Here is a 27855-nt window from a genome sequence, read left to right as displayed (position 1 = left end):
CTTGATCTGGCCAACTGTTGTGAAGGGTGTTTTCTTCACCAGGGAAAGAATTCTTCGGTCATCCACCACAGTTGTTTTCCGTGGTCTTCCGGGTCTTTTGGTGTTGCTGAGCTCACCGGTGCGTTATTTCTTTTTAAGGATGTTCCAAACAGTTGATTTGGACACACATAATGTTTTTGCTATCGCTCTGATGGGTTTGTTTTGTTTTTTCAGCCTAATGATGGCTTGCTTCACTGAGTGACAGCTCTTTGGATCTCATATTGAGAGTTGACAGCAACAGATTCCAAATGCACATTTGAAATGAACTCTGGACCTTTTATCTGCTCCTTGCAAATGGGATAATGAGGGAATAACACACACCTGGCCATGGAACAGCTGAGCAGACAATTGTCCCATTACTTTTGGTCCCTTGAAAAGTGGGAGGCACATATACAAACTGTTGTAATTCCTACACCGTTCACCTGATTTGGATGTAAATACCCTCAAATTAAAGCTGAACGTCTGCAGTTAAAGCACATCTTGCTCATTTCATTTCAAATCCATTGTGGTGGTGTATAGAGCCAAAAAGATTAGAATTGTGTTGATGTCCCAATATTTATGGACCTGACTGTTTATCAGGCAGGTACATTTTATCACTTTTAGGTGAGTTGGGTATCATTGGTGACACTGTCAGTACAAGTACAAATATAGACCTTGTGCAGATGTCCTTCAGTTAGAGAGTTGTGTCTACACCACAGAACATGCATTAGTTCACAAACAGGGCCGGACTGGGGATACAAAGCAGCCCTGGAAAGAAAATCTATGCCAGCCCCATAAGTCATTGCGCCATATATTGTTTCATGTAATATGTATGTGTCTTGCCACCCTAGATGATTGATTATATATATATATATATATATATATATATATGTGTGTGTGTGTATGTGTATATATATATATATATATATATATATATATATATATTGCTTTTTCCAATATAAAATATTGGTCCTTTCAGAGTAAAATTGTTAATTATACAGTAAGCATACTCACATGCAGACACAGACAATCTTACTGACACAAGCTGATTGATACACAGCCTCATAGACAAACAATCTCACTGATATACATAAGGTCACTGACATAAAAACACAAGCTCACTCAGTAGCAGGCACACACACACACACACACACACAAGCAAGCCCACTCACTAGCAGGCGCGCACACACACACACAGCTTAATGTATTGTCTCTGGTGTCTATAGCCTGTCCCTACAAGCTTCTCAATGTAAACACTGACTCTTTAGAGAAAAGGCAGTGTTTACATTGCTTCCTAGTGACAGACACTCAGACGGTCACTAGAGGTGTTTCCTGTGTCAGTGCGGATTGGCTGAGATCATCAAGCTTGATGATCTCATCCATAGAGGCAGGGCCAGTCGAGGGGAAACCAGCACGACGTGGGGGAAAAAAAAGGTGAGTAAAAACACACATATACACACACATAGCATAACAGACACACACCATGACACAGACAGACCGTGACACTGACTGACACACACACACACTGTGACACAGACAGAAACACAGACACACCATGACAGACAGACACACCATGACACAGACAGGCAGACACACACACCATGACAGACACACACACACACACACACACATACCATGACAGACACACACACACATACCATGACAGACACACACCTTAAAAAAGACACACACACATGCCATAACAGACAGACTGTGACACAGACACACACACGCCATGACACACAGACACACACACACTACGACACAGAGAGACCGTGACACACACACACACTGTGATACAGACAGACACACACACACCATGACAGAGACAGACCGTGACACAGACAGACACACATTACATGACAGACACACACACAATGACACAGACACACATTGCATGACACAGACAGACACACACACCATTACACAGACGCACACACCATGACAGAGACACACATACACACCATGACATAGACAGACACACACAATGACACAGACACCCATTGCATGACACAGACAGACACACACACACACAGACACACACAATGACACAGACACACATTGCATGACACAGACAGAGACACACACACACAATGACACAGACACACATTGCATGACACAGACAGACGCACCATGACTCACACATTATTGCTACCTGTGGGGTCCAGTGAGCGACCAGCCAAGGGATTGTGCAGGCAGGCGGCATGCTGATTGCAGGGATTGTGCAGGCGGGCGCCGGGCGGCATGCTGATTGCAGGGATTGTGCAGGGCGGGCGGCTGGTGGCGCGAATAGGGAGCTGTTCTGTCTCTGCTCCCTGGCGCGCCGCTTAATGAGACTGGGGCCGGAATATGACATCATATTCCGGCCCCGGTCTCATTAAGTGGCGCGCTGGGGCGGGGGAGCAGAGACAGAACAGCCAGCTCCCCCTGCGGCCGCCAAAAGAGCTCCCTCTGCAGCCGCAGGTCAGCCAGCTGCCTGCCCGGCCCCAGGTGCCGATGGCCCACCGGGAAATTTCCCGGTATCCCGGTGGTGTCAGTCCGGCCCTGTTCACAAAAATAATTATATTGAGTGAATATAGTATAAAAAAAAAAAGAAGCTGGAAATAGGAAATGGAAGATATAGAAGGAGAATTTACAGAATGGAATTAATGAGAGAAATGGGAGCAAAAGGAAAACATATGCACATATTCCATTAGCCCCTTTTCATGCCCCCAATTCAACATGTAGAATGTCTCAGATTGAGACTTCAGTCACCACTACACTGCTTCTGATTTTTCTAGTTCCATGAGTCTATTATACATGTGTTATAAAGAGAGCAGCACTATACAGGGAGCACTGACTGTCCCAGGATAGTATACATACAGACCTGTACTATACAGAAAGCAGCACTATACACTATACAGTGAGCACTGACTGTCCCAGGATATTATACACAGACCTGTATTATACAGAAAGCAGCACTATACAGGGAGCACTGACTGTCCCGGGATATTATACACAAACAGACCTGTATTATACAGAGATCAGCACTATACAGGGAACACTGACTGTCCCAGAATATTATGCACACATAGACCTGTATTATACAGGGAGCAGCACTATACAAGAAGCACTGACTGTCCCAGGATATTATACACACAAACCTGTATTATACAGAGAGCAGCACTATACAGGGAGCACTGACTGTCCCATGATGTTATACACCGAATACAGCACTATACCAGGATATTATGCACACAAACCTGTATTATACAGAGAGCAGCACTATACAGGGAGCACTGACTGTCCCGGGATATTATACAAAGACCTGTATTATACAGAAGGCAGCACTATACAGGGAGCACTGACTGTCCTAGGATATTATACACACACATACCTGTACTTTACAGAGAACAGCACTATACAGGGAGCACTTACTATTCCAGGATATTATACACACCCAGACCTGGATTATACAGAGTGCTGCCCTTTACAGGGAGCACTGACTGTCCCGGGATATTATACACAAACAGACCTGTATTATACAGAGAGCAACACTATACAGAGAGCACTGACTGCCGCAGGATATTATACACACGGACCTGTATTATACATAGACCAGCACTATAGTATTATACAGATAGCTCAGCATATACCCCATGTCCACATCTCTAGACTACTAATACTTGTCAACAGCAGCTCTCAGATGTGTGTAACAGGGCTGGGAAATGCAGGCTTAAGTGTGCGGCAGCTCACACGAGTGATTCGGTGATAAAACACACTAGCCCTATAAGTCAAATATATGTGTGTATATATATATATATATATATATATATATATATATATACATACAGCATCTCAGAAAAGTGAGTACACCCCTCACATTTTTGTAAATATTTAATTACATAGTTACATATTACATAGCTGAAAAGAGACTTGCGTCCATCAAGTTCAGCCTTTCTCACATATGTTGTTGCTGTTGATCCAAAAGAAGGCAAAAAAAACCTAGTCTGAAGCGCTTCCAATTTTGCCACAAACTAGGAAAAAATTCCTTCTTGACCCCAAAATAGCAGTCAGGTGTCTCCTTGGATCAAGCAGCTGTTACCCCACTAATTAGAAATTATATCCCTGTATGTTACGTTTTTGTAAGTATTTATCCAATTGCAGTGTAAACATCTGTAGTGACTTTGACAAAACCACCTCTTCATTCAGAGAATTCCAAATCCTTATTGCTCTTACTGTATAAAAACCTTTTCTTTGCCTTAGATGAAATCTCCTTTCTTCCAGCCTAAATGTGTGACCTCGTGTCCTATGTTTATGAATAGGACCCTGTTTATGAATAGATTTCCAGATAAAGGTTTGTACTGGCACCGAATATATTTGTATAAAGTTATCATATCCCCTCTCAGGCGCCGTTTTTCCAAACTAAACAGATTACATTTTTTTAACCTTTCTTCATAACTAAAATGCTCCATTCCTTTTATCAATTTTGTAGCTCATCTCTGGAATTTTTCTAGTGCCATGATATCTTTCTTTAGAACAGGCGCCCAAAATTGCACAGCATATTTAAGGTGTGGTCTTACCAGGGATTTATAAAGAGGCAACATTATATTTTCATCCCGAGAATTTATGCCCCTATTTATACATGACAAAACCTTACTGGCTTTAGCAACTGCAGATTGACATTGCATATTGCTGCCTAATTTGTTGTCTATAACAATTCCCAAATCCTTCTCGTGTGTGGTTATCCCTAATTCACTACCATTTAGTGTGTAAGTTGCTTGTGCATTCTTAACCCCGAAGTGCATAACTTTGCATTTCCCTACGTTAAATTTCATCTGCCATTTTAGTGCCCAGTCCCCCATCTCTATCCAAATCCCTCTGCAGCAAAAAAATATCTTGCTCACATTTTATTACTTTACAAAGTTTTGTGTCATCTGCAAACACTGATACATGGCTTTCAATGCCTATTTCAAGATCATTTATAAATATGTTAAATAGAAGTGGTCCCAAAACAGAACCCTGAGGGACACTACTTACCACTTTTGTCCAGCCTGAAAATTTACCATTAATTACAACTCGTTGTACTCTATCCTTAAGCCAATGTTCTACCCAAGAACAAGAATATTCATCTAGACCAATTTCTTTTAGTTTGAAGACTAACCTATTGTGAGGAACCGTATCAAATGCCTTGGCAAAATCCAAGTAGATCACATCCACTGCAACACCCTGATCTATACTTCTACTTACTTCTTCGTAGAATGCAATTAGGTTAGTTTGACATGACCTATGTTTCATAAAACCATGCTGATTATTGCTAAAAACTAAGTTCTTCCCAATGAATTCCTGAATATTATCCTTTAATAGCCCTTCAAATATTTTCCCAGTTACAGAAGTTAAGCTCACAGGTCTATAATTTCCAGGCAAGGATTTTGAACCCTTTTTAAATATAGGAACAACATCTGCCTTCCTCCAATCCTCCGGTACAACAACACACGAAAATTTTTACAAACTAAATACAGAGGTTCACTTATTTCCCCACTTAGCTCCTTAAGTATTCGTGGGTGAATACCATCAGGCCCCGGAGCTTTATTTACATTAATTTTCTTTAACAGCTGTAGCACCTTGTCTCGAGTTATCCAATCACAAGTTATCTGCAAGTTTTTTGCAGCAATAGTTTGCATATATCTTGCCATAGGATCATCATTAATATATACTGAAGAAAAATAGTTATTTAAAATTTCTGCTTTTTCCTGGTCTTCATTAGCTAATAAACCCAACTCTGTTTCCAGTGTACCTACACTTTAATTTTTTGTTTTTTTAGAATTGATGTACTTGAAAAAATATTTGGGCCTGGTTTTGCATTCTTTAGCTATCAACTTCTCATTTTCTAATTTAGCCACTTTAATTGCCTTTTTGCAAGCGTTATTGGCTTCCTGATATCTTAAATAGGATGCCTCTGATTTGTCTGATTTAAATGCTTTAAATGCCCTTTTCTTATTTTGAATCTCTTGTTTTACCTCTCTATATGTTTTAGTATACCCCACTTGCTTTTGCTTTTTTGAGTTTATTTCAAAATTTACCATATTGTGATCACTATTTCCCAAATGCTCCCCTACTTGAATATTGGTTAAAAGATTGTTTGTTATGACGAGATCCAGACAAGCATCCTTTCTAGTTGGTGCTTGTACCAGTTGGGACATAAAGGTGTCATTTAACACATTCAAAAACCTGGTTCCCCTTGCTGAAGTACTAGTCCCTCCATCCCAATTTATGTCTGGATATTTAAAATCTCCAATAATTAACGTGTTACCCCGATTTGCAGCTCTCTCAATTTGCTCTAACAGCTGTTCTTCCTCAATAATATTTACATTAGGTGGTTTATAGCATATCCCAACCAATAATTGATTTCCCTTTGTTTGTTTTTTTTGTAAATTCTTTATTTTGTCGTTCAGGTGAGTACAGAAACACATACACACACCACAACAGCGTACAAGTTCATAGAAACAAGTTGAATAGCGGTACTGATAATAGGCATTATTGTCTTTTGATCATCTGACATGCATCAAGCATCATAACAGCATTCAATAGGATATAGACAAGTCTAACAGTTGTAGGTGAGCGCGTACTTTGAAGCAAAAGTAATTTCAATAACAATAATAACAGGCTGAATACAAGCGAGGGGTTATTTCTGAACCCTACTATAAGGTTCTACTGGAGAGTTAAGCGTACCGATCTGACGGTAAAAAACAAGGTAGCAGCTTCAATATCAAAAATATGTGACCTGTAGAGCAGAAAAGCATTCGCGTCTATATTTAGAGACACTTGACCTATAGGCTATGAAGCTTATGATATGGAATTATTCGCTTAGCTAATTCTATTGTTATGGAATCGAGAATTCGGGTTCCAATTATGTACACTTCACTGTTGAGAAAGCGACTCCCCAATTCTTAGCTGTAACTTAGAATCCCCTATAGATAGTAGCCCTAAGGGTAACTTGTACAATAAATAGTAGCTTGATTGTGTCGGTCTGTTAGTGTAACCCTTTGGTCTGGTGTATGTTATGTCGCCCTAATTTGTCACGGAGCTGATGATGAATACCCATCCTCCTGTCAGTTAAATGTGTCGTATTTTGGAAACTATTTCTCTATATGTCCAGTCCCGTACTACCTCCATCAGTCAGCTGTTTGTTAAGTCAATAACTCGTACCCATGGAAGTCACTCCGTGTTATGGCTATGTATCGTGCATCGGCTCGTTCGGGTCCTCCCGGTCCCGACCTCCTCGGGTGCAGATCAAGCCGCTACAGCGAGGCCCTTCAGAAGGGTCACGTGGGCAAGAGTAGATACAGTGGGTGAAAGTAGGGAGAGGGGGGTATGTAGAACAATATGTGTCGGAGTGCGCTCGGGCACCCTCAAACCCAAGGTGTTGTGGTGTGAGCTATGTCCCTCCCGTTCATGGTCGTGAAAGGTAGACATACCATGGGGTCCAGATGTCTACGTGTTTGGTGCTCCTCCCTAGCAGATCCGCGTACTGCGCCTCAGCCGTGTGTATTTCCTCCACTCTCTGAAGCCCCCCCAACCCTGTCAAGCTCTGATTCTGTCACACTCACTACCCCACCCCCACACACACACACACCGTGAGGGGTGCAATTTAAGAGTTTACCATAGGTGCTATTTTCAGTAGATATGCAGCTTGTTCCAAAATATCCATCTTACCTTCTAGTAATTATAACCCATACACACTACGCTGCATCCCTTCCTAGTTACTTATTCAGGTACACGAACCCTGCAACAAAACCTCCTCCTCACCTCCACTAAAATACACATACACCATCCGTGACACTTTTGCCTTGTAACACATTACCATTCGGTTACCCACCCAGCAGGTAGGAGAATGAGAACCGGTCATATTCTCCTACTCATCCCCATCTCACCTTCCAGGTATACTCACTCGGTATGTCACATTCACACATATGGCCTCCAAGCTCCACCCACCCGGTCACATATTGCCACCCAACCACCAACCTGGTCATGTTCACTTGTTCACATACAGAGAAACTTGCATATATGTATATATAACGAACCGGGACGCATTGAAGAACCTGACCTTCAGGCAGTTGAGAGAGTAAATCCATCCGTGATGATATGAAATGTGATATGTCTTTTGATGATTTTAATAATTCACATCAAAGCCATCGTTTTTCTTCATGGTGCTATGGTTCGGATTCACAAGTCTTCCATAACTGGTTTATTTTGCATATCCCTCTCCTGACTGGGTAATCTCTCTACAGCCACTTCTCTAAGTAGTTGAAGTCCTTTGCCTGGACTTGATTTTCTTTTGATCCTGAACAATTTCATAATTTGGACTATGTATGTGGGTGATTTGGACATTCCTGTTTTGTGTTTGTCTGGCCTCTAAAATCTTAATTGTTGTCATGGCATTTTCCTTTGGCATGTAAGGTCACCTGGGGGTGGAATATGCATAGTTTAAAAATAGCTACTGAGTTCACAATAGGGAGAACTTTCTCTTTAACTTGGGCATTTAAGCTCCAGATGTTTTTTTTCCAATAGTTATTGTTGTTGATAAAGTTCACATATATATTTCAATAAAATGTGCTGATTTGTCCTGTTGCATTGTCTGTAACCTTTCATGACATATGATTCACTTCACACATAGGATTGCTTGAATTTGATATTTATATTTAGCTCTTCTATACATGACCAGCTATCATATTGTTGCTGTACAGGTAGGCATGAGAGAACATGTGTGCTATATTCATTTAATTCAGACAATATAGGCGTACAAGCATGAGTAGATACGTCTGTTGCTTTTGTTACCAGTCATAAGCCCAAAGTAGTAGTCATGTAATATGTTTATGCTAACTGCATTAGCAAAACTTAAATTTTCCCTAAAAACATGTCCTCTCACTTTTAAACTACTTTCGACCCTCCCAGCTGCATCCTTATAAACTCTTCTAATTCTCCCTGTTTGCCTGATATGGCAAATTCTATTGTGCTTACAAATGCTTCATACACATTAAAGATGTAACGCCTCCAATTACTTGTTTGAACATTACCCGAGTGCATTTTTCCTTTCCCACTTTGACCGATTTTTAACCCTATAAACGTCCCTATATACGCTTTGCCTATACACCCTGCTCTGTGCAATCATGTTTCTCTTCCACTTAATCAGGCAAAGGAAGTGTGTAATTAGATTCAGCTGCTAACTGGTCTCCCCTACTCCTTCCCCTGACCATTGCCCTCTGCCCAGAGTAGATCTCCCTTGAGCCTTTTTGAAGCTTTAGAGTGATCCCACACATTGCAGAAGTTTGCCTGTAAGACAGACTATGTCATTAACTCATTTCAATGCTGGAGAACTATGCCAGGACACAATAAAGATTAAAATGATTTAACACAAAAAACTATTTTATATGCAAAATTATCTTCAATCGCCATAGCTGTATATTTCATGGGGGAAAAAAAGACATTGTGTTCGTTGAACACAGTAGAGACTGATTTCTTTAACCCCTTAAGGACACATGACATGTGTGACATGTCATGATTCCCTTTTATTCCAGAAGTTTAGTCCTTAAGGGGTTAAACATGTATTGAACTCCAAATAATTCAGTCTACTCTAGATTGACTGCAGTCAGAAAACCATACCACACACATAGCAAACAAACTGTCAAAATATATTCTCTTTTATTTGCCCTTCAAAACTTGTCCGTATAAAATATTTTAGCATGAAAAGGGACACCTCATCCATGTTTTATCAAGCAAAGGCAGGACTAGTTACAACATGATTGAGAAAGATCGAACGGTAAATAAAACTTTTAAAAGCCTTTTATTTTTTTTTATTTTTATTTTTTTGCCACACAGAGAGCAAACATTAAAAGTACATTAAGAAAAGAAGGTACATGTATACATGTAAAAGGGATTTAAACTGAATTCATGCAAGTTTCATACCGTGTTATCTTTTAATGAAACACTGCAAGCACCATAACCACTACAATTTAGCTGACTGTTATGGTTCAAAGATTCTATGAATGCAGTCTCTGGTTTTTTTTTGTAGTTTTTTTTTCTTTTCAAGTGGTTTGCAAAACACTGGGGTATTCCACAGCACCTAACACTCCTCCTGTTAGCGTGGGGTTCCATGGGGAAGATTTGCCTTCCTCTCTATGCATCCGAAATATTTAACAGGTAGGCAGGATTCAGCTACACGAATCGTCATTAACTGCTTCAACATCAACAGAACTGACGAGGGGGCCTGAATCAGTTTGGAACCGTCAAAGGGTTAACTTCATTTTGGATGTTGTATATTATAACATACTTACACACAAATCAAAGAGCAGCTAAAGTTGGCACAATAGGACTTAAAATCAAATACGCAATATTGAAAGGAGCTTACAAAGTGGTACAAATAAGTTCCAATGTGGTGTATAACCTATAACAGGGCATATCAGCTTACAATTTAGTGAACACAAAAGGGAAATGAGTGATTGTCAGTCTAATACACATAATACAGAGAGAGGAACAGCGGGAGGCAGATATGAAAAGAAAGCTCTATAGGCGGAGCATACCTCCCTCCTTCCCAAACTCCCCCCTCCGCTCCTTCTCCCTCTTTCCTCCTTTCCAGCAGAAACCTTTGTATAGTGCAGCTGGTGGTGAGGGGGGGAGGACAGTCTATCTCTACCAGGATACAGCCTCTTTCCACCAGACAACACTTCTTCTGTGCTCATCACTTAAAATATATTTTTGGGGGGTTACGAAATCCGACTACTTTTTTTTGTTTATATATTCTTCAGCAAACTAATAGATGTGAAAATGTGTACATGGGGTAATAATCTTCCCTTTACAATCTACTGAAAATCTACTTTTTTTTAAACAGTAACGCAAAAGTGTCTGAAAGTATTTTGTGTTTTTAATGGGAATTTTACATTTTAAAGCAAAATAAATGTGTATCAATTCGGCTTACATAGCAAAAATATACACTTCTATTTTGAACATTAAAAGGCATTATTTCCTCCCCTAGCGAGAAATCTTTTTGTTTTATTTGGCCAAGTATAGTGATGATAGACTTCGTTAACGATGATTGTGTGTTTTTTTCAAGGGAACGCGCAGTCCTGCTCTATTTGCGTTGAAGTTACATCAATTTTGTTTACTGTAAACTAGCTAAACTTTTTTTTTTTACGAATACGTATTAACTGAATTACGGATTCTGCCATGGATATACCTTGGAGTACTGTCTACTTTTTATTCCTGCTTCACAGCAGTAACATCTCTTCCTGCAAAACCAGCCAAGGTAAGAAATACTTCCTGCACAGCTCAATATCACTGTTTTTTATTAAAACTGCAACAAACTTGGCAAGCAACAAAAGCATCATATTGCTTTACCTGGGAAATGAATGTATGTTGGGTAACAAAAAAAATCTCTTTCTTATTAAGTTTCCTGTTTAATTCAACTTCTCCTAGCATGCTTTGTAAACCAAGAAAGATTTTATAGGGTTACTCATTAACTGGGATTTGTTAGGAATTCCCAAAGGAATTGCACATTTTACGCAAATTGGAAAATGTTGCCATTTGGCCTTTTTTTTTTTTTTTTTTTAAAGATTTTAAATTCTCTTCAGCCTGACAGTTTCTGCGCTTAGTGAATAACTGTTTAGAAATAAGGATTTGAGCCATTAGTTGCAAAGAAGGTGTACAACACAATGAAAAGCACAATGAAAAGCATTGATTTTTCGAAGAAATGCAATGAATGATATATATAGATACTTATACATAGTCATACATAAATAATATAATCGTGGATGGCATCATAAATCATACACCAATGTAGTACTTTATGGATAGTTTGTCATTATTTTTCACTTCACGGTTACATATTTTTTATTTTACCTAAATTTTGTATCTTTAAAAAACAAACAAAAAAAAAAACATTCAAGTTTTCGTCCACAGCAGTTGGATTGCCAAAAATTGTGTATTCCATCTGCAAGGAAATGAACACATGTTTGAGCTTCCTTTCTGGCTGCTACTAAGCTACAACCCTGTCATTAAAGTGACACTCTAAGATCTAAAACAAATACAACTTATTGTAGAGGTTGTGATGCTAGGTTGCTGTCTCTGAATATTTACCTTCAAAATACTGCCCATTTTAATGATTTTTGGCTTCATCTCTGTTGCTCAGGCTCTACCTCTTTCCCACTGACATCATGTGTAAAATTTGATATTCTTAATAAAACTGGCCAAGTATTTGTACTTTATCATGCATAGCCAGCTCGTGCTATTCAAGTCAGTCTCCATCATGGTTGTGAGTCCAATGGCTTGGGTTGCTTAATGGGTAAACTATCCCAGTGTAGGGGCTTAAAGCCAAGGTCCATAAATGAAGATAAAAAAAAAAGAATTAAAAAAAAAAAAAAAAAGAAATAGCAATAATTTAAAAGATATCCAGAAACCACTTACTAGCATGATAACCACTGCAATATGTTGTAGTGGTTATGGTGACTGAAGTACAGAGGTACCTTGGGAACTTTGCACCTGTGGGGAATGTTCCATTTGTATCGCTCACAAAACTTAAATTGATGTTGACCCTCAAGCTTCTCCGACTTATAGTGGGGTATAGGATACAAACATGTCACCTCTTTTCATCAAACAATTTTAAAGGAATTTGAACCAGAGCATCCAAAGACCATGACCAATTGCTTGGAACAACATAATGAGCAAGGTTTACATCATCATTATCAGTCCAAACTTTTTGTATAGAGTATAGCAAAACAATTAAGTAAATCACTCAGCAATGTTCTGTCACTAAGTTAAAATAAGCCTCTCCTGGCTGCAGCAAGATATGTCTGATGGGGTTGGTGCCTCTTCCATGGTTTCACCCAGGATGGTCTCCCCTTTTAGTATCACTGGCATAGTGACTGTCATCCTGTCTTTATTCATATGCTGGGTGAGGTGCTGGGGAGAGTGAGGCATTGTATTTCTCTAACAATGGCACAGCAAGAGCTAACTGAGAATGCAGCCAGGGAATTTGACTCCCATCATCCTACACTGACATTTAGGGAACTTGCAATTCACAGTGCTCAATCACAACAAACATTTTGCAACCCTATTGATTAAAAATAATAACCTGAATTAGATGTCATACATGTAGACCTTGTCCATTTAAAAGTACTACATCCCTTTACTTGTCTATAATCCATACAGGCATTTAATTTACACCTTGAAAACACAAATGTGTTACAAATACACAAAATACATAGAAATGCTTTTTTATTTTAATATTGTTGCTACAAGGAAATCTTCTAGAAACTGCCTTATAACTGAAAGATTTTAGTCACCATCGTGACACATTTTTGAATGCTGTCATGATGTCAAATGAAATATGTAATTACAGGAAAACTGGCATTAAACACTTGTCACATTGCAATTCAAGACAGACCTTATGCCAAACATATGATGTAAAGTTATATTCTAAGCAGCAAAACAATTTTAGCTTAAAGGGACACTATAGTCACCTGAACAACTTCAGCCTAATGAGAAAATACAGTGTTTACATTGAAAGCTAGGAACACCTCCAGACTGAACCAGAGGGACTTCGGAGTTGATGGAGGCATAATATGCCTCCATCCACTCAAATCTGCTGTCAGCAGAGCACAGGGCAGCACTGTGCACAGCATCCTGTGATTCAGTATCTCCTCCCTCTGCATGCAGTCACTGAACTTTCCTCATAGAGATTCATTGATTCAATTCATCTCTATGAGGAGATTCTGATTGGCCAGGGCTGTGTTTGAATCATGCTGGCTCTGTGTCAGTCTCAGCCAATCCTATGGGGAAGCACTGTGATTGGATCAGGCTACCACATGTCAGCAGACTGCTTGTTTTTCTGAGTATAACAGCATGCAGATTTACAGCTTCTGGCTTGAATACAGTAAGATTTTTACTATATTTATGGAGGCATGAGGGGCCCAGGGGGAGCTAGATGGTGGTGTTAACACTATAGGGTCAGGAATACATGTTTGTGTTCCTGACCCTATAGTGATCATTTAATGAGCTGTTTTGGTGTGTAGATCATGCTCCTGCAGTCGCATTGCTCAATTCTCAGTAACAAAACACAATTTTAATTTCTTTCAATGTATAATCTTTATAAACATTTTTTCAAGAAGTACAACAATGAAATTGAACTTTAAACACACATGAAGCTCCTGTAGGCTCTAGCAGATTATTAACAAAGCAGGATATAAAGCAGGAAGTAAAAATAATAGATCTCTCTACACAGGAAGTGTGTAGGGTAGCTAGGGAAGTCACAGACAAGGGGGTGTGGCTAGGGCTACATGAACAACATGATTTAACTCCTCAATAGGAGAATATTGAGCATTGAGAATGCAGGGGCATGATATATACACTAAAATGACTTAATTAAAAAAGTTGTTTTTCTGCTTAGAGCGTCCCATTAAGTTGCAAGAAAAGCTGTATATTTCTATATAGCACCAACATTGATATAACACCATTTTCCGTAGCACTTTACAGTTATTCAGTTAAGGGTTTTAACAACAACTAATTGAGAGACAAAAAATTATGTTGGTAGATCCAAGAGTTGAAGAAATTATTGTAAAAGGAACACTCTAACTTATATCTAATGTTAGAGTGTTTTAGTTTTTTTTTCATTTTAGGCCCCTCCCCCACTGTGTCCTAAAAAAAAAAAGTTACTGTGTACTTGCCACAGCTCCACTTCACCCCCTTCTTACAGAGAAGCATTGGGACACAGGGCACATACAGTGTCAGATATTGACTCACAGAGAAGCTTTGAAACCAGTGCTCTTTATTTAAAAATCTCTCTCAGAGGTGTAGTGAGGTCATGAGTTGCCCGGGGGAAAGACTTATTTGCGGCCGCCATATCAGTTGTAAGCACTTGACAGATTGCAGGTCCCTGGCCGAGTATTATTATGAATAATAATTATAATAATACTAAATGTGTCAGATATGAATACCATAATGCCTGCTATATATAAGTAGACCCAGGGCCAGATTAAGAGCCCAGTGGGCCTGGTGCTGACAATTATGATGAGCCTAATTACAGAATCATATCGACCAAATACACTAAAACAGTCATACTTCTGGTGGAGATGGTGCTGGAAAGAAACTCATTGTATGCAGCTACAAAAAAACACATACCCTATGCCAAACCCTCTCTAATTTATGCTTCCATCTTTCAATTAAATCCATACCCACAAACAGCAGTGTCCGGTAAAGCAGGAAGTCAATGGGCGGGGTAAAAGGATGTGCTACTGACGCGAATCACGTAGCCAGTACTGACAAAAGGGGCGAACATGTCTGCCCAAAGAATTGGAAGGCCAGCCTGGCATGAATTCGTGTCAGGCTGCCTGCCAATCATGCAAGCTGGCCAACTAAGGGCATACTATGCAGACAGCACCTTGACCTTGGCATAAATGCTTTTAATGATGCGCTCGCTCCAAGATTTCTAAGGACTATCCATTAGCACTCACATGTCCACTTGTCTTCTTACCATCTTACTAGCAGGCAGAAGCTCCTGGTATATAGTCTGGGACAGAGAAAAGGTGTATGTAGTGATTGTAGAAGAAAGGGGACATGCCACAGTGTTGTCAGCACTAATTTCATTGTCAGCCAGTCAACACAAGTTTTGTTCCCATACATCCCTCTTAAGTTTCCATATTTAAGCAAGAGTATGTGAAGAGTAGTTAGGGTTCTTGGAAAAAAATAATGGCCTTACTAATTTGCATTAATAATTATGGATGGATGACATCACATGATATAAATCACAAGGAGTGACATAACAGAAAATTCTGTAAAATCACCAAAAAAACTACTTACAGTTTGATTCTGCCATATAGATGGATTGCTCCCAGTGTCTTCCAATGTATCAATGTCTCTATGTAATACAGTGTCTCATTGTCCCCATGTGTCTCCTAGTGTCTCAGTTCCCCCATGTCTCCCTGCAGCCTTTCCCCCCATCCCTCACTTACCTGCAGGCTGGGAGCTTCTGTCTGGACTCTCTGTGCTGTGTAGCTGCTCCTCCGCGGATCAGTGATAAGAGAAAGGCCAGGATATGCTGTAACTTCCTATCCCTGCTTCTCTCCACACACAGGGACCCCTACTGGCCGGCACCTGTATTGCAGAGTAATCTCCGTTTATACTGAGAAAAATACCGGCATTTGTATTGTAATTTGTATTTGTAATACCGGCACTGGCCAGGCAGCCTCAAATACCGGCTGTGCTGGTAAAATACTGGCCAGATGGCAACCCTAAGAGTAATGTGTTAAAAAATCAATGGGCCTATTCCATGGTCATGGGCCTGGAGCTGCAGCTCCATCAGCCCCTGTGTTAATCCGGCCCTGAGCAGACCAGTATACTACAGGGAGTGCATAATTATTAGGCAAATGAGTATTTTGACCACATCATCCTCTTTATGCATGTTGTCTTACTCCAAGCTGTATAGGCTCGAAAGCCTACTACCAATTAAGCATATTAGGTGATGTGCATCTCTGTAATGAGAAGGGGTGTGGTCTAATGACATCAACACCCTATATCAGGTGTGCATAATTATTAGGCAACTTCCTTTCCTTTGGCAAAATGGGTCAAAAGAAGGACTTGACAGGCTCAGAAAAGTCAAAAATAGTGAGATATCTTGCAGAGGGATGCAGCACTCTTAAAATTGCAAAGCTTCTGAAGCGTGATCATCGAACAATCAAGCGTTTCATTCAAAATAGTCAACAGGGTCGCAAGAAGCGTGTGGAGAAACCAAGGCGCAAAATAACTGCCCATGAACTGAGAAAAGTCAAGCGTGCAGCTGCCAAGATGCCACTTGCCACCAGTTTGGCCATATTTCAGAGCTGCAACATCACTGGAGTGCCCAAAAGCACAAGGTGTGCAATACTCAGAGACATGGCCAAGGTAAGAAAGGCTGAAAGACGACCACCACTGAACAAGACACACAAGCTGAAACGTCAAGACTGGGCCAATAAATATCTCAAGACTGATTTTTCTAAGGTTTTATGGACTGATGAAATGAGAGTGAGTCTTGATGGGCCAGATGGATGGATTGGTAAAGGGCAGAGAGCTCCAGTCCGACTCAGACGCCAGCAAGGTGGAGGTGGAGTACTGGTTTGGGCTGGTATCAGCAAAGATGAGCTTGTGGGGCCTTTTTGGGTTGAGGATGGAGTCAAGCTCAACTCCCAGTCCTACTGCCAGTTTCTGGAAGACACCTTCTTCAAGCAGTGGTACAGGAAGAAGTCTGCATCCTTCAGGAAACATGATTTTCATGCAGGACAATGCTCCATCACACGCGTCCAAGTACTCCACAGCGTGGCTGGCAAAAAAGGGTATAAAAGAAGAAAATCTAATGACATGGCCTCCTTGTTCACCTGATCTGAACCCCATTGAGAACCTGTGGTCCATCATCAAATGTGAGATTTACAAGGAGGGAAAACAGTACACCTCTCTGAACAGTGTCTGGGAGGCTGTGGTTGCTGCTGCACGCAATGTTGATGATGAACAGATCAAAACACTGACAAAATCCATGGATGGCAGGCTTTTGAGTGTCCTTGCAATGAAAGGTGGCTATATTGGTCACTGATTTGTTTTTGTTATGTTTTTGAATGTCAGAAATGTATATTTGTGAATGTTGAGATGTTATATTGGTTTCACTGGTAAAAATAAATAATTGAAATGGGTATATATTTGTTTTTTGTTAAGTTGCCTAATAATTATGCACAGTAATAGTCACCTGCACACACAGATATCCCCCTAAAATAGCTATAACTAAAAACAAGCTAAAAACTACTTCCAAAAATATTCAGCTTTGATATTAATGAGTTTTTTGGGTTCATTGAGAACATGGTTGTTGTTCAATAATAAAATTAATCCTCAAAAATACAACTTGCCTAATAATTCTGCACTCCCTGTATACAGTAGGTTAATACACTAAAAAGTAAACTGAGGTAAATTGGCAAGAAAATTGCTAGACCAATATCTAGACCAAGGTAGCTGACTTGGAAGAGTTGAATTGGAGAATTTTTCCAGTTTTGCTATTTTGGCGTCTAAGCAGCAAAGGAGTCGATATTCCGCTTATTGGTAGTTTAAGTAGCTAAAGCTAGCAAAAGACAGTCTGACATGCTACTAGTCGGCATGGCGGTCTGGCCCTGTCCCAGATTCATTCATATTAACACAGGTTTACAGATTCACACAGATTTAAACAAATGTAAACTCCTTGATTTGCACAGATTAACACACGTTCACATATTCACACACATATACTTTAACATGCTCTCAGATTAACACAGATTTAACCTCACATATTTACACATACGCAAAGATTAGCACACTCACAGATATAGACAGATTTAGACTCACAGATTAACTCACACTAGGTTTGGACTCACAGATACACACAGAAAAACATACTCACAGATCCACACAGATTTAGACTCAAAGATTTACACAGATATAAACTCACAGATTTACACAGATTAACACACACTCGCAGATTCAGATTCACAGATTCAGACACACAGATTAACACATACAGATTAACACTAACACAAACTCACAAATTCATGACACTCACGCTCTCTCACAAAAAATATTTGCATACATGTATTTTTCAGCCACCCTCCTCTTAGCTTACTCTGTCACTGATGCTGATAGGGCACCCCATCGTGCCGTTGCCCAGCGGCGGCTGCCCCCCTTTTCTATGCCTCTGATCTTACTTCCCCTTTGAGTGAGCACTCAAGGCTAGTAAGGAAACCCTCCCAGTTGTTAAGGTATTCCCAAGGGTTTCTTGTAAAATTGAATGGGAGTGTGTGTGTGTGAGTGTGTGTGTCAGTGAAAGTAAGCATTTGCCTGGGCATTTGGGGGTGGTGTTTTTTGCCGCCCCCTGGAAAGTGCTGCTCAAGGCATAGGTCTTGTTTGCCTCGCGGTAGATACATCTCTGTATAGGATAGCGTAATATATAGCATGCATATTATCTGACATGATTGACAATATTTCACAATAAAGTCTCTTTTTCTCAGTGTATAGATTCTCAGAGTAATTTGTCCTATTATCACCACCTATGTGGAGTTCAGTTTGAACATGACCAGTACTTAGTGAATCCACTGTGCTAAATGATGATGCTGAGATGTCTGCTATCATATAGCTACTTTAAATATTTACAGAAATTATATAGTTACTTTTAAATAGCTCAGGATATATACCTTTAGTGTATTTCCAATAGTTATCAGACTATGAATATTTATGAAGTGAGTTTATTTTTGCTGTGAAAACATGACAATATAATGCATTTATTATCAGTACATCAACTTCGTGCCCTACCCATCCTTATTCTGATTCTTCAAGTTACATGTGAGGCCTGAGCTAGCCTACAGTTTGTTCTAGATGCTGTTATGAGGCCTCTTGTTATTTTTTGACATTTTTTAGCTATGACTGTGGATGTTTGCAGGGGTTGAGGGGGGGAATCTCAGCCCAGGCTTTTAGGACCAGAGGCGAGCAGTATGGGAGGGGGGGGGGGGGGGGGGTGGGGGGGGGGAGGGAGTGGAATTCCTGCTTTGATTAAAAAAAAAAAATCCTAAAAACTAATACTTCATATAATTAAAAACAGCAACGAAGGAAATGGCCATGTGGTTGGTACGAAATTAAAAGACATTCCTACCCTATGTGTTCATTATCAATTTGTAGTTCACATTCGTTATCATATACTTAAGATACAGTCTAGAATTTAGACAGTTGTTGTGTGTTCACGAATAAAGTGAATACAGAGTTAACAAAGTAAATCGCACTAGCCCAGCTGCTGACATTTAGTACCTCTGCACTGGACATGCTGATTCACTGCACCTTTTCATATGACAAGTTATACGATCTATGTATGTGATTTACAGCAAGAGGCTGACCAATATATGGTTCCCAACATTCAGACTTTGTTCCCTGGTGTCTCGCTTTTGGGATGATGCCCTTGCTTTATGCTGATGGTACTAGGACCCTGCAGAGAGCACTGAAACAGTGCTCCATGCATGACCTGTCCTTGTGGGCTGGCCTGCTTTATTAGCAGGTGGCCTGGAGTGCGTTCTCGCCAGATTGATCCGCCATTTTTATAGATGAACCCACCCTCTTTCTGACAAGTCTTCAGCCTTTGGGCTCACCATTGACATTATTTGGGTCACTGGCTGATCCCCATTTTATCCTGTCCACCGGTATCCCACTTGGTAGGACACAGATGTCGGGGGGTATGTAAATGCACTTCCTCATAATCAATTCAGTGCACAAATAATCACCTCAATTTCATAAGCTTTCCAAATTATTCAGCACTGTTAGCAAAGCTTTACAAATTAATTAGCAATAGAAGTTACCAAAAACATCTATGCAAATGTTTGTGGTCAAATAATTTGGAAAATCAAGGTCAATGTTTTGGATTCTGTATAGAAATATTCTGCCTCATGCTTTAATTACAAGAGTTATCTCTTGTTCATGTACAATGTCAGTTACATTTAAAGAGTCTAGAGTTTTTAATCTATTTTTGTAGTAGGGAATGAATAATAATAATAAAAAAAAATCCATACAAGACAAGAAAGTAGATAGGATCTCTTGGAAGGTTCTGGCCCTCCAACCATTTTGAAAGGGATTGTAGCGCATGTCCTCTGATTTCATGTCCTGTAAACACAAGTTAAAATGTATGTTTTAGTTTTTTTTATGAATAGAATTAAAGGGACATTCCATACACCTAAAGTGCACTTTAGCTTGCATTCATTTTACAAAAAGTGCAGAATTCAGTAGAATTCAACCTTTTTACCACCACACCAGCTGTCAATCAGAGAACTGGTCATATTACGTCCTGGTAGTTTAGCTCAGTGGAGCTGACACCTGGCTTACAAAGACTTCTCAATGAGTGGCATTAGGAAATCCGTGATTGGACAGACACATAAAGTAGGTGCTGGGAAAGAAGGGGAGGGTTTGCAAAGGCCGCAGACAAGCTGGTTTTAGATATACCCTAATGAAAAAAATGCATAATTAAATGCATGTTTCCATTTGGGGTACAATTACTAAATAGTTATTATGTATTTATTCATATTGGAAGCAGAGTGTCCTTTTAAGCACTGATTGATCTATATTGTCAATCTTAGAAAGGTTGGAAGACTAGTAAAGACTAGTGCAATTGCCATTCCCCACACAAAATGTAAATCAGAAACACTTTTCAGAATTATTGTACCATCTAGTTGAGTGCAAGAAGTTGCCTGTTAATGCTGGGTTGCTGTATAATACATATAATAGAATTCTATTATTTTACTCATTTAGATGTTGATGAATGTGTGGACGGAACAGACAGTTGCCATATAGATGCCATCTGCCAGAATACACCACGATCTTACAAATGTATCTGCAAATCTGGATATACAGGAGATGGCAGGCATTGCAAAGGTAATATGTTGGTACAGTGAACAGACACGCTTTAATGTCTTCTTTTTGTTATAATCCATCTAATATTTACGTTTCGTTATAGATGTAGATGAATGTGAGCGGGACGATAATGCAGGATGTGTACATGATTGTGTGAATATACCTGGCAACTATCGATGCATGTGCTTTGATGGATTCCGACTAGCACATGATGGGCACAACTGTCTAGGTAACTTGTCTAAACCTCTATTACTGATATGTCTAACTTTCATAAACATTGTACTTGTCCATATTATGATTTCATATACCATATCGCTAAAATAGCTGTTGGAGATACCAGCTATGCAGGTTTAGGTTACAAATATCCTTTTATTGCAGTGGCTTGTATAATTACATCTGTTCCTTATCAAAAGCAAAGTAATGGCAGACATAATTTTTTCATATGTCCTTTGAATGTTTGCATTGTGTATTGCTTAGTTTTAAAGCTCTACTTACATAGCAGTAAAATAAATATTAAATCAAGGTTGATATCATACTTCTTAAATGTTGTTTTCTTTGCAAATTCCTTGTGTTTAGTTATCTTTAACTTTTCACCCTTCCAAGAAGAGTTGCACAAATCTTACATGACGCCTTACTATAAACAATGTAAAATCTTGGGATAACAATACATTTTATTTTTGAATTTCCCTTGTGTGTCTGGATGCTGGACACCAGAGAACCAAACTGGGATAGGAGAAAAGTAGCTTGGAATTGGGATGGTCCTGCCGAACCCAGGATAACTAAGATAGAAGGAATGCATTTTGCAAAAATTACCTCAGCCATTAGCCCATCAACTTTGGGACATCACAGAGGGAAACTATGCTAAACTGTGCTGTCTTAGTCTGAAACAATGCTATCACCCTCCTCTTTCACATCAACATTTAATTCCCCCTTACTGCAAAGGTATCACTTTAACATTTACAATAAATATATTTATTTTAAATGTTGGAGTGTTCCCTTCATTAGACTAAAACCTGGCATTATACTCACCTTTTATCCAGTGCCAGGAAGCCTGTCAGGTAGCCAATCCTTCTCCTCTCAGATAATCCTGAATCATGGCCATGCATTGAAACCTGTGCTTCTCAATTTCTCACAAATGCAAATGTTTAATTTGTCAGACTGCAGAGACAGTGTCTTTAAAAATAAAAACAACTACAGCTTAAGTGTCCCTTTAAGCATTTAAAAAAAATGCTTTAGAATTAAAAAATGTCATGGCAATTAAACACATCTTACAAATATCAATACCAGCACATACATGTGCAAATTAAATAAAGTAACATTTAAGATATCAGACAGGTAAAAAAAAGCTCAACAGCATGTGACCTGCAGAATGCTCACATATATAGCATGTATATAGTACATAGTCAACCAACAGATATAACAGAGCACGCCAACCAACATATATGGCATAGCAAGTAAACGAACAGATATGATATAAACTAAAAGAAAAGTCATAGTGATGGCAATTCAGTGTCAGTCTGCAATTTTAGAATATGTCCGAAAACCATTCTGCTTATGTCATACCTCGCGTAACAAGGAGAACATAAAAATAAAATCAGAGAAGAAAAGAAAAGAAAGAAAAAGAGAGGAATAAGAAAAGAAAGGTAAGAGGAAAAGAGCAGAGAGAGGGAACAGAAAAGGGCAGAGTGGGTAAGGCCAATTCCATTTAATTTAACCAAGTACACATAAAAATGCATTCTCCAACCAAGGATTCCAAACCTTATAAAAGGATGAAAAAGTGTGATGTAGGGACACTGTGACCTTGTCCATCTGCATGTTATCTTTAACTTACAAGTTACTACTTTTAGGGTTGGGGTAAAAGTGCAGCCATGTTTTGGCAAGAGCTCTACAGGCAGCAAGGGTTATTCTGAACAATAACTTGTTTTCGCAAGATTTAAGAGCCTCAGTTGGCCTTGATAAAAGAAAGGTCCAGAGATCCATTGGAATAGGCTACCAAAGAACCATTTCACACAGATGGTGTACCTCCTTCCAAAATAAAGTGAGTTGTGGGCATGTTCAACACATGTGTAGAGATGTACCTCTCGAGCCACACAAATGCCAACATAGGTCCAAGGGTGCTATGCCTTTGAGTGAGACGGGCATGACATACCACTGAAGCATTGTTTTAATCCCCTGCTCCTGTTGGGTTAACACACACTGATGCCTTATGTTCTCCCAAATGTCACTCCAGTTATCTCCTGTTATTTCCCCTCCCAGTTCAGTCCCCTACTTCATTACATATGAATATACATAATAGTTAAGATTGTTCCAGTCAACAGTAGAGGTCAGAGAGGAGTAAAGCATAGATATTAAGCCTTTAACGTATGATTACTGCAGGCATTTAAATTCAAAATGTGTCAAGTTTCTTGTGGCTGGTGTATGAATCTGAGTTTTCTGAAAACAACTGTGAATCTGTATGTATGTGAAAAAATCCGAGGTGGTTAGTGAGGCTCTAATATTCAGGGTGTCAAAAGTCATTATTGATCCATCTCCGAAAAAATCCCCGGAATTTTAGTAAATCAATGTTCTCCAAGCAGGAAACGTGAGATGGGATCATTGCAGGTGGCAAGTCCCTGTTCCTCTGGAATGGAGTTATCAGGGAAATATCTGAAGTCAGTTTACATTTCAATACAGCAAAGGTTGAGAGGTATTGAGGAGCTAGATTAAAAATTTGGGAAGATCAGTTGAAAAAAGGTCAGACTCAAGGTCGACCCATCTACGAGTGACCAATAGGAGAGTGCGACGCCTGAGCCTGTGCTCCTTTAAACATATTTTATTCATGTTACCAACTTTACCACAATAAAAATATTATGTTAGAAACTCTCTCTGCATTAAAAGACCCTAATGTTACCTAAATTGTAGCTCCCACATCACCCAGCAATGTCCCATCATGTTTAAATCATATCATCCCTTAGCCCAATACCCAATTATCATTACTTATAGTGCTACCTCCTGATTTAAACAACTCATTAGTGCTGAATAGACATGTGCAATTTGTTACGTTCTGAATGTAAATCCAGACATTCTGATGCTTTCGATTGTCCGTATTGCCAAATTTCCAAGGTGCAGAACTCGAATTGTGCTTCGGATTTCTGAAAAGTGGCAAAACAAGAGAGGGAGGGAAATTTACATGAATGATGACAGGAATCTAACCCTACCCCTAATTCTACCCCTAACCCTAGATGTGTAAGTGGTTGTGGTGGTTGGGGGCAGGGGTAGGGTTAGAGATAGGGTTAGGGAATTCCCAAAGTCACGAATTGCCAAAGTCACGAATTTCCGAAGTGCCGAGTCGAACCGAACCGAAGTGGTGAATTTCCAAATTTTTTGCCCATGCACATCCCTAGTGCTAAACTCCGTATATCATAAAACTATAGTAGACATGGCCAGGATATACATAATATGTCAAACTTATAGATGATTCCTAATATTTTTTGTTTTTATAATATTTATTTTTCATTTCAAATTATTGTATAAATGTTTAAATTAAGTATGTGTATATGTACTAGTTTACAAAAATATGTATTCCAAATTCACAAACATCACTATGGAGGACCACAATAATTTCCTAAATATTTTTGCTGGGATTCCCACAAGAGGTATTTGGTTTTTGATATTTTCCTAATTTATATCTTCCTGAAGTATTTTTCACAATGCTCTATCTTAAATCAGACCCTTTTGTCTTAAAAAAAAAAAAAAAAAGTAGGTGAACTTATTATTGATATGTCTGGTGTGGGAGACATAGCAAACCATTGTGACCAGATTTCGATGTAAATATCGTATAAACCTCTGTTTATGTAAAAGCCCTTTTCCATATATCCCTGAGACTTTACTTGGTTTTTGAATTCCTGCCAAGAGAGAGCCCCAGGGGTTTTACAGGCTCTGGTAATACACAGCTTAGCTGCCAATAATGTATGTACAATTAGGCCTTTTACATGGAGGGAGATCAACACAAAGAAGAAATATTTGAGGCATTAGACAAAAATATGATGCTATTAATTGCAGTTATATTTTCTTTAAATTATGTTAAGTTCATAACAATCTCACCATATCTTTGAATTTAGATTTTGAATTTTGTATAGTCTGGATAGTACCAGGTACCACCAATATATAACCTTATAGTGGAGTTTTACCAGATTTATATATAGTTTCTAAAAAAAAGGGCATAAACATATCATTATGTAGACTATCTGAGAGCTTTAAAATATTGTTATTTTTTCATATGGAAAGTCAATGTTTTTGACAAGTGTTTGAATAAATTATATTGGGGTAGAGTGTAAATACCATTAAAATCATTAACCTTAAACTTTTTTTCCAGCAACACTATTGTTCTTAATGCTTTTTGATTATGTTTTTTTTTAACTGTAGCATTTTAACCATATTTGGCTTAGCCAACGTTCTCTAGACAAGAAGCAAGACCATTTTATTAGGTTTCTCGTAGAAGAGTCTTTTTGATCTGAGAAATCTCTTGTGACTTCAACGACAGCAGCATTTTGTAAGGAGTCTCACAATGTTTTCTGTTAGTTTAGCTGGGGTGGGGTTAGTCTTATTTAGCATTTTTGCTTTACATAGAGCCTATTGTAATTCAAAATATTTTTGGGTTCTAGCTTTTTTTTGGAAAGCAATTTAAGAACTGGCCCACAATTCTGTAGTAAGAGGATTGAGACACAGAGCAGTGTATATAGCCGACTGCATCTGGATGTTGTGCTCTCCATGGTTCTATTGGGCCTGAGCTTTGAATAAATCTATCTAAGAGTTTATCTTGACCAGCTCTGCCAGGAATCTAGGTATGCCTCCAACCCTATTGCGGTCGACTGCTGGGCACAGCACCACATTGTAGTCTCCTCCAACAAAAGCAAGCCCCTAAGCAAAGATGCAATGAGATCGTGTAGGTCTGACCATAATGCCTTGCAGTTTTGAAGGTACAATACTTGAATAAGGTTATATCTGCCTTTAGTCTCTCCCATTCACAGAAGAGTAATGTTAGTTTATTTGGTGTATTCAACCAATTGACGTTCAATTAGGTTATTTTTCGAGCCATGGGATCAAAAGGCATTCAAAGGCTATGGCATATCGGCTATAGTATTTAATGGAGTAACATGCCTCCAAATCACTTGCAGCTGCGGGGGTGGGAATGGAGAGGGATACTTAAGAATGAAATGAAAAAAAGAGAGATGAGGAAAACTTCAGTTCTGAAAATAAAAACTATGAAAAATAATATAGACCATCTATCTTGTCTTACCATCTGCCAGCCCAACAGGGCCAAGAGGGGATAACTTCTCGTAGGGAAGACTACTAGCTGCTGGACAGCCTGCAGAAGCCTACAAGTACTTTAAATCAATTGAAGCAGAAATATACAAACAAGCCAAAACTAACCCAAGAAATAAGAAATATATCAACTCCAGAATTTACATTATGACCACAATAAACGTTTCTCGTGTACAATTCCACATTGTCAGTATAGTCTAAATGTGGAAAAATGCACATCCGAAAATGAATTTGACTGACTGCCTGTCTCACCCCACATTCAGAGAACTATCTTGTCGGTATATCTGTCTATCTTTAGTACTTCTGATGCCAGTATCAATTGTTACAGCAGCCTTGTTTAAAACCAATAAAATAGTTTCCATTATCTTCACTAAAAAGATCTACATGGGGGGCCGTGTGTAGGCACAGAGGAAGATGGCCACTTGAGCCTATAGCTCTGCACCACAAGCTCGGCGAACCTGTGTCATTGTGAGTTTCCGAGAGGAATAACTGTGCTATCCCACAATGTCATAATAATAAATGATGCTGGATGCAAGACAAATGATGCTGGATGCAAGACAAAGTGGAAAAATGTAATTTCTTTGCTCAAAAGAAGGGAGCAGCCCGCGGTCGGAATTGGAGCAGATGCCTGAAAGCTTTTTTTTACCCATAAAGCTTCCATGAAAAACTTATCATGAAAAACGAAGGAGAACCGCAAAAGATTTCCCAGCCGAATATGCCTGTGTACGAGTCTTCTCAGACCTCTCAGCAGCTACCCTATGCCAACGCAAGGCTTACCAGAAAGTTACAGAAACCCTGAGTGAACATCATGTCCTATACCGCTGGGGATTCCCTATCTGCATAATTATATCCAAAAACGGGACTACCACAGTCATCCACACAGTGGACGAAGGAATGAAGCTCCTGCATCAATGGAACCTGATGCGGCCTCGACCTTTACATCGCCTCGAAAAGTGAACAAGGACTGGTCTCCTGCTTGACCATAACCGACCAGCTATTGCAAGTATTTTATGCTTAGTATTTATGCGTTGAATGCGACCGGATTGTCGCTTAGCTATTTCACACTTCATGCTGATTCACCTCTCGCACCATACAAAAGGTTGTTGTCTCTAGGGAAACTTCACTATGTTA

The 27855-nt window shown here is 39.3% G+C and overlaps 1 protein-coding gene across 1 annotated transcript in view; it reads left to right on the top strand.

Annotated features, from left to right (window-relative positions):
* The first annotated feature begins 10612 nt into the window (after positions 1-10612).
* SCUBE3 (signal peptide, CUB domain and EGF like domain containing 3) overlaps positions 10613-27855 on the top strand; it is a 180834-nt gene continuing 163591 nt past the window's right edge. Inside the window, exons 1-4 of the mRNA XM_063453038.1 lie at positions 10613-10834; positions 11108-11299; positions 21319-21441; positions 21524-21649. Coding sequence (XP_063309108.1) covers positions 11221-11299; positions 21319-21441; positions 21524-21649 — 328 coding nt within the window. The 5' untranslated portion in view covers positions 10613-10834; positions 11108-11220. The remainder of the gene's footprint in view (positions 10835-11107; positions 11300-21318; positions 21442-21523; positions 21650-27855) is intronic.

Source organism: Pelobates fuscus, chromosome 1 (genome assembly GCF_036172605.1).
Source record: "Pelobates fuscus isolate aPelFus1 chromosome 1, aPelFus1.pri, whole genome shotgun sequence".
NCBI lineage: Eukaryota > Metazoa > Chordata > Amphibia > Anura > Pelobatidae > Pelobates > Pelobates fuscus.
This window is presented reverse-complemented; position numbering and strand designations above follow the sequence as displayed.